This window comes from Diospyros lotus, chromosome 8 (assembly GCF_014633365.1).
Source record: "Diospyros lotus cultivar Yz01 chromosome 8, ASM1463336v1, whole genome shotgun sequence".
In the NCBI taxonomy this organism is placed as follows: Eukaryota; Viridiplantae; Streptophyta; class Magnoliopsida; order Ericales; family Ebenaceae; genus Diospyros; species Diospyros lotus.
Window position 1 is genome coordinate 6505293 of NC_068345.1, and position 9196 is coordinate 6514488.

Sequence of the window (9196 nt, forward strand, 5' to 3'; positions counted from 1 at the left end):
ATGATTAATTCTCCTTCGAATGATAGAGTGTAACAACCCTCCCTCTTACCATCAAAATGTTCAAGAGTGAATTATATATAAGTAAAAAGATAAAAATTAAATTGACCAAAATTAAAAGGAAGAGGGCTAATTTGACCTTATTTTCATTTGAAAAATAAGTAAATTATAGAAATTGAAATGTAATAAGGTCATTATTTAATTTGAAATGTCTAATTCAAATTAAATATCATTATTCTTGTCATAAATATCCGATTAGTAGTTAGGTGAATGTGTTCCCAACACCAAGTAAGGTCTGAAATGAGATAACTGGGAAACTTTTGATTAATTTATCTAATAAGCCTGACTTATGGATTACAACGAGCACATGAGAGCATGGACATAATATAATAATTTATTAATAAAATAATAAATACAGTAATCCGATAATATGTGGTGTGGTCCCACCATATCCCCCTCAACTCAGCTTGAGCTCAGTGAAGTGAAGTTTACAATGAGCAACAGTCTCTGCAAGGCCCAGAGAAAGAGCACGAGTAAACCATGAAAACTAAGAAACCTCTGTCTCTCTGTTCCGTAATCGCTTCGCTCCTTCTATTATCCCATGGGACGGTAGACCATGGAGGCCGAAGCACGCGCAGCTCCATTCTCTTCTACACCATGGGTCGCTCCGGCTACGAATTCGACGTCTTCACTCTCCCGATACAGTTCGATTCCACGCCCAAATCCGGCTACGAGTTTCAGATAACCGACGGCCGCTCCGTCAACTACAACGGCCACTTCCCATCTATGATCTCATCATCGTCGCTGTCCATCCTGCCCAACAATCAAATCCTCACCACAAACAAAGACTTGCCGCCGCCAATCAACCTGATCTACGTCTCTGAGCGGAACGGATCTTCGACTATATGCCTCGACGCAGTCTACCATGGCGGTCCTGCTCGCGCCACAAGAAGGTCAGCGCTCGAGGTTTCGAATCGGGTTCAAGTCACTTTGGTCGGGGATCAACAATCCAACGGTTTGAATTCGATGAAGGATAGGCCCAGTTTGGTGGGTGATCATCTGATATACGCTTCGACACATGAAAACATCGGTGCCCCGAGGATGAGTTGGACAGCGGTGTACTCGACTCACCTGCGGACCAGGTTGACTCGGAGATTGACGCCTCATGGGATGACCGATTTCAGTCCAGCCGTGTCGCCGTCGGAGACGTGGACGGCCGTGGCGTCGTATGGAGAGAGAGGGTGGAGCGGCGAAATTCAAGAGCTGAAGACTGATATTTTTATTTTCAAGACCCACGACGGCTCCGACCGGGTCAAGGTGGTAGAGCAAGGTGGGTGGCCGTGTTGGGTGGACGATTCCACTCTTTACTTTCACAGGGTTGGTGACGATGGCTGGTGGAGTGTCTACAGAGCAATTTTTCCTCAAAGTGGCAAAATCAGCGTTGACTCAGTTGTGACTCAGCGAGTCACTCCACCGGGCCTTCATGCGTTCACTCCGGCGACTTCGCCGGCCAACAAGAGATTCATTGCCATGGCAACTAGGCGACCCGATTCAGAGTATCGCCACATAGAGCTATACGATGTTGTTTCGGAACAATTTTGGGAGGTCACTCGACCCGTTTCTCCCAAAGCCCATCACTATAACCCGTTTCTCTCCCCCGATTTCATTCGGATTGGGTACCATAGATGCAGAGGGCTGAGCAACGGGGGGAAAGATACCCACTTGTTACTCGAAAACATCCACAGCCCACTACCTGACGTATCTGCTTTTCGCATCGACGGACCGTTTCCTTCTTTCTCGCCGGAGGGTGATCGAATTGCTTATCTAGATCGCCAAGGCCTTAATGTCATGAACCTGGACGGGTCGGGCCTTCATTGTGTCTATTCCGGAACACTATTCGGAACTGCATGGGATCCAGTAAGGAAAGGGGTAATATACACTAGCGCTGGACCCTATTTTGCTTCCGTGGGCACCGAAGTTGACGTGATCTCCATCAACATTGAGGGCGACAAATTGAGCCACAAAAAGTTGACGGAGGGGACCGAGAACAACGCCTTCCCGTCACCTTCGCCAGATGGGAAGTGGCTTGTTTTCCGATCCGGTCGGTCGGGTTACAAGAACCTGTACATAATGGACGCTGTAAATGGAGAGAAGGGCGGGCTCTACAGGCTTACCGACGGTCCATGGGACGATACGATGGCAAACTGGTCCCCCGATGGTGATTGGATTGCCTTCTCATCGGATCGGGAAAACCCGGGTTCTGGGAGTTTCGCATTATACATGATCCACCCGAATGGAACGGGGCTCAAGAAGCTACTGGACAGCGGGTCGGGTGGACGAATCAACCACCCGTGTTTTAGCCCGGACGGAAATAGCATCGTTTTTACATCAGACTACGCCGCCGTGTCGGCCGAACCAATCTCCATCCCTTCTCAGTATCAGCCCTTCGGCGAAATCTTTACGATAAGATCGGACGGTACTGGATTGAGCAGAATGACCCATAACCCTTATGAGGACGGGACGCCGACTTGGGGACCCGCTTCCATGAGAGCGGCCGACGTGCAGCAAGCGGTTGATGAAGATTGCAACTTCAGCGACAGTTCTTGGCTCAGCGCCGCCAGGCCCTCAGCCGCAGTAGGAGGCCAGTGCGGGGCGGCCTATCGGCAAGAAGCCAGTAACTAGTAAGGACTGTTTCGTAATTATCAGAAGGAATTCGTAATTATCAGAAAGAATTATGTAAAGAAAGAGTCTTGAATTATGTAGTGTAATTGTGCTTGTGCCGGCAGTGGTCCGTCGAGGCATATAAATAAAAGCTTCTCAGTTACGATATAAAAACAGTCTTTATTAGTTGTATTTTGTAAAGTATCATCATAAATTAAGGGCCTATTCTTTTTGCTGTTTTCAACCCGTTTTGAGCTTTCAATTTTTCAAAACACTAAAAATGTGTTCTCTTTGTTATTTTCAAAAACACATTTTCGAAAACAATGAAAAAATTTGTAAAGAAAACCCAAAACAACATTTTGTTGTTTTGGGTGTTTTCGGTGAAAACACAGTTAAAAACCCAAAACACGGAAAACAGCCCCCCCCCCAATCTTGCATCTCTCTCTCTCTCCTGTCTTCTCTCTTTCTCTCAAGCCTACGGTTAGATTATTAGTTTACCAGGACACATAGGTCGCCTGAGAATTGAGCGTCGGTGAAGCCTCGGCAACCAACGTCGGCGACAAAGTGAGGCTCACTGTTGGAGGAGGAGTTGCAGCTGTCTAGGGCAGTGACAATGGAGGTGTCGGTGCTGGTGACAGTGGAGGAGTTGAAGCTGTAGTCGGCAGCAACAGCATCGTCGTTGGGGAATTCGATGAGGTCTTCAACGATGAAGTGGTAGCCGGCGGACTTGGTGTCAGAGTGGAGCCTTTAGGGCTTGAATTAGGCGGCGTTGTAGTAACCTCCTTCGAAGAACTCCGAATTTTCTATTGAATTCTTCAACCCTTTCGGCTCAATAACGAATTTTCAGAATATATATATATATATATATATATAAAGAGAGAGAAACAGAGAGAGTCGGAGAGGAGGTGAAGAAGAGAGTTTCTTTGCATTTGAAGAGGACTGGGGGACGCCTAAAAATGAAGGATTTTGACAAGGGCAAAAATCAACACTGAAAATTTCTGCTTTTTAAATATTCTTATTATTATTAAAAATATGTGCTTCATATATTTGCATTTGCTTTCATATCAACACTGGCAAAATTTTACAGTAACAAATTAATGCAAAAATTTAGACCCAATAATATATGGTTAGATTATTAGTTATCTTTTGTATTATATTTTAAATTTTTTGAATTAAATTTATAATTTATTAATAAGTATTTATAATTTTAAATTAAATTTATTAAATAAAATATTATAAAATAAATTATCTCAAAATTTCAAAGTAAACGCGTTTTCTAATTTTTTGTTTTAAGAAACAATTTTTCAGAATGACAAAAAGAACCCGTTTTCAAAAATCTCAAAACAGACACTCAAAACACAAAACTTAAAATAAATTCAAAACTAAAATACAAAGAGAACACCACTTAAATGGTTCAAATGGCATTTCCATTGTGCAATTGGAAGTTGAGCTGAGGAAAGAGAGACCTGAAGAAGGGTAATTTGAATAGTACATGGAAGAGGTGAAATCCCCAATCCCCATGTAATTTTATTTTAAATTATTTTTACTTACAAATAATCTTAATCTTTTAAACTATATATAAGCTCGTTCATTCTTTCTTTTTCTTTTTTGTCTTTTATAAAAGAAAACTCTTCTGTACTTTTAAGGCCTCTTTGATTGCACTTATTTTTTATGAAAAATAAATATTTTTCATCCAAGTTCTAATTTTGACGGTGTTTGATTGCACCTATTTTTTAGAGAAATTAAGTTCCAATTTTCGATCACGTGATGCTCTTTTCTAGTTTTAGCGAGAAATAATTTTCCTCAGGGGGGGCTTGTTTTTTATTTCCAGGCAATTCAATCACCGCGCACATAGCACATTCACTTCTGTCCACCTCGATTTCTCTAGTTCCTCTCTCATTCGAGCCAGCTTCGTCCCCTTCCTCTTCGTCGCCATCCATCGCCAAAGTCAAGCCTCGACTCGGGCTTTGTCGCCATCTCCGACTTCCTATGAGTCGCCATCCACCATCGAAGACGAGCTCCGTATTGGGCTTCGTCGCCATCTCCACAAAAAAGAGAGACTCACAGTGACAGCGACAACGTTGCGGCTGACCCATATGGGGACGATGGGGTTGGAGAAGTAGATGCTGCAGAAGATCGACGATGGGGTTGGAAGAGTCGATGGCGAGGATCGACGATGGTGAGGATCTAATTGTTGGCCATGGTCGCGGGAGATTGACGCTGACCCAGAAAATCGATGATGGGGTTGTCAGCCTGATCTTCTGCACCTTTAGAAACGCCTAGTGTAACACCCCGCCTTCCAGGGTATTAATATATGCTAGGATTTTTTTTTTCAAACATAACTGGCAATAAATACTCAACATAACTTTTATTTAATAACACTCCCAAACATAGTAAGGGAATGATACAATTTAAACATAAGCGAAAACAAGATCAGAACCTACATGAAATCTTGAAAACATAACTTGGGTTCATTAACATCATTTACCCAACACATTTATTTAAAATCCAAATAATACAGTTGAATGAAACATATGGTCTAGCCCCACATAGGACCCACAAAATTTCTATCGCGATCAAGTCTCGATCACCTCATTGCCCTTCCGGCCGCTTGGCTCGCCTGGAATGTGGAATATTCCAGGGATATAGTCCAATATTAAAAGATGAAATCTTCTAAGTGAGGGTTAGACAAGTATGAATGAATGAGTGATGCATGGACATTTATAAGCAGATACCCTTAGTGTAACTTTCCTGGCCTACCAGCCCGGCACGGAACCCTAGGTAAAATCCCGAACCTCTGTAGGATAACCCTAACGTTGTTTCATCAGTTTTCCTCGGAAAATTACGGCTATGCTCTTAGGGCGACATCCCAACCCCATGCACGAGTTCCAATATGATGATAATATCATGCCATGCGAGTATCACAACTTTCCATGCAATGGTATATGAACAAATATGGAGAAATTGATCATAACATGTGTAATTATCATGCATAGAAAGGTAATCATATCGAATATGAATTATGGGGGTAAAACCACTCACCTTTTACAATTATCGGGATACCTCGAAAAGCATGCAAACTGCCTCAATTTGTGTGCCAGCCTTGAAATTCGCACCAAATGTTTCGCTTCAAGTCCAAAAAGACCCTAGGCAAGATATTTATTCAACTAATCAATAAACACTATTTTTCCTCTATTTTCTTGCTTTTTTCTCTCTTTTTCTTCAATTTTTTCATATTAATATTCCAAAATAAATACCTACGTAACTTATTTTGCAAATATTTTTTTCATGAAAAATTATAAAATAATTTTCCAAGATTTTTTTAAAAAAATTACAAAAATTTTCAAGCTTGCACGCGCCTGGCGTGTGGTAGGGCATGTGAGACTGGCGCGTGGGGCCCACGTGCCAGTCGTCTTCTCCGGCCACGGCCTTGCCGGAAAAATGAGATTTTTCATCGCCAGGAAGCCCATGCCAAGCCGATCACGATGGCAACGGTTTCAGCTCGAAAGGAGCATCGGAGAACGTCCAACCGACCACTTGAAGGCTCGGCCAGGCGGTCCGTTCCACTTTCCGGCGAGGCTTCGAACAGCCCTCAATTCTCAACCAAAATGTTTCAAAATGCACAGAAATGATCCTTACCTTATGGGAAACAGAAGACCCTTATCCTTGCCTCTCAATTCGTCCAAAATAGCCCTCGATTTGAAGCTTCAATTCTTGAAAAATTCGGCCATCTTTGAGCTCTATTTATAGGCGATTTTGAAGCTTCAAATGGCCTTGGGTGCCTTGCCCATTGCCTCAAGAGTCTTCACCACCCCTAGATCGACCTAAAAGCACTGATATTCGCCTACAAAAACGAGTTGCAGGTCTCCCATTTTTGGCCAGCTTTCTTGGTCGATTTTCTCGAAATTCTGGCCACTCTAGTGGCCATTGTCGTCTCATCATCACCCCTTGGCCCTCCCTGACCATTGCCCATGCAACCCCAGAAGCTTTCGGCGATTCCTCGTGGCTTGGTCAAATTCCATGGCCAAAGTTTTCATTGTTTTGCACTTTTGCCCAAACTGTTTTGGTTTTCTCAATTTGCCCCTCTTTCTCTTAACCCTTGGACTTTCCTTAACTGCTATTGAGTCCCTCAAGTTCAAATCTTTCAATTTCTATTTTGAAACTTTTTGAAAAAAAAATGACATTTTGACCCCCTCGAGCAACTTCAGAAAATTACACTTAGGCTCGTTTCTTCGTTTTGACCCTAACCCTAATCGTTTATTCCTGAAAACACTAAAGGGTTGTTTTTTATGAAAAACCGAATCCCCCTCAAGCTTCCGTTGACTTCCCGAAAGTTTTCTTTAACGATTTGGTTTTTGCAGCCTAAATGGCAGCTGCATTTTTGTTGTACCGAAAATTGTTCTTGATTCGATTTCTTTTGGTCTTAAAAATCCTATCTCGATATGCTTGTTAAAGGCGTTCCTTTTTTCTTAGATATTTAAGCTTCAAGGTTCTCCTTCCGGCTGATTCGGTAAATTTTTTTGGGCTTTTCAGATACTTATTTTTCCCAAATTTCTATTTTTCCTTTGAAATAACACCCTAAAGTTCTTGGGTATTACACCTAGTAACGGCTGTGGCGGGAGGGAGATAGAGAGGGTGAGAAAGTGGGTTTAGGGGTGAGAGAAGGTGAGATAATGGGTTTTGTAATTTTTGGGTTTATTTTTATTTTATTTTATTGCTATATTTCATCACAAATTAATAAATAGAGAGTGTTTATTATTATTTTTAATTTTTTGTGATAAATAAAATGTATAGAAATGAAAAATAAAAATTATCAAATTCTAAAGAAAATGTTACCAATTAAACAGCAAAAGATGAAAAATAACATCATTTTTCTAGGTAGAAAATTATACCAATCAAACAGCTTAAACTCTTAGGTGGTGTTCTCTTCGTGTTTCAGTTTTGAGTTTTGAGTTTTGAATTCATTTTTAGTTTTGTGTTTTGAGTATTTGTTTTGAAATTATTAAAAACGCGTTCTTTTTGTTATTTTGAAAAATTGTTTTTCAAAATAGAAAACTGAAAAACGTGTTTACTTTTAAATTTTGAGAAATTTTATTTTATAATATTTTATTCAATAAATTTAATTCAAATTTATAAATATTTATTAATAAATTATAAATTTAATTTAAAAAATTTAAAATATAATATAAAAAATAAGTAATAATCTAACTGTATATAATACATTAAAATTACAAAGTATTTTTTAAAATAATTTTAATTTCACTCAATTATTAATTTCATAATAAATTTATTTTTACCTATAAATTGAAATCTCTCATTAATTTTGAGATTTAGATTACCCACAATATAAAAATTAAAAAAATATATAAATTATAAAATTACAAAATATTAAATTTTCCAAAATTTTAAAATATCATTAAAAAATTATATTACAGAAGCTATACTATTAAAAATATCATTAATAAAAAAACTATATTACAAAAGCTTCTTTGGGCGTGGAGGGCACTGAGGAAATGAAGAAATTGCATAAAGTAAAAATGGCAGAAAGGCAGAGGAAGAAATGGCAGAAGGGCGAGAGGAAGAAACGATCGGCGGTGATGGTGTGATGGTGGATCTAGGCATGGCGGTGATGGCGGATCTGGGCGTGGTGATCCATGGCGGTGGCGGGTGTGGAGGATGAACGAAGATGGTGGTTAGAAGAGGACGAACATCAGCTGTCGATGGCGATGGCGGGTGTGGAAAACGAACAATGATGGTGGCTGGAGGAGGATCTGGGCGTGGCAATCAGTGGCAATAATGGCGGTGGCGGGTATGGAAGACAGTGATGGCGGTGGCTAGAAGAGGACGAACGATAGTGTAGGATGGGGCTGACCTCAATTGCTTGTTGGGAGAGAAGAAAATACCGAAAGAGAAAGAATACAGAAGAGAATTCAAAACATGGCATTTTTCGTGTTTTGGTTTTAACAACGTATTTTGGTTGAAAACAGCCATAACGCATTTTTGATGTTTTGAGTTTTGTGTGTAAATTTGTTGTGTGTTTTGAAAAATGTATTTTTGAAAATGGGTAAGTAAACGCATTTTGAGTGTTTTGAAAAATTGAAAATAGAAAACAGCCCGAAAACACCAAAAAGAACAAGGCCTTAATTTTCAAGAATTCATTTTCCTTGCAATTCAATTATCTGGAATTCATTTTCTTTTCACCCAAATTCCACCCTTGCAATCAAACGCACCCTTAAATTTTGCTTTTTGAGTAATATTATTCGGCCACCCTCAAAACCATCTTTAGCTACATTACAAATTTACCTATTGAGTTAATTATTAACTTACCCTTAATTCACCTTTCTTTTTTCTCTATCGTTATCTCCCGCGCGACCCTTTCTCTCATTCCTCTTTGTCTCTCTCTCACTCTCTTACGCGCGCGCTCGCTTTCCTTCTTCCTCTTCCGGTCGTCTGTCTATCTCTCATTTCCTCTCATTCCTCTCTCTCTAACCCGTGCATCTCGTTCCTTTCCTTTATTGTAGCTTTCTCATCTTTTTCA

The 9196-nt window shown here is 40.3% G+C and overlaps 1 protein-coding gene across 1 annotated transcript; it reads left to right on the forward strand.

The window, feature by feature from the left end:
* Window positions 1-519: 519 nt before the first annotated feature.
* On the forward strand, window positions 520-2827 carry LOC127807101 (uncharacterized). Its single transcript, XM_052344725.1, has one exon. It carries the CDS (start codon window positions 538-540, stop codon window positions 2677-2679), a length of 2142 nt encoding a protein of 713 aa, XP_052200685.1. The 5' UTR covers window positions 520-537; the 3' UTR covers window positions 2680-2827.
* Window positions 2828-9196: the final 6369 nt, after the last annotated feature.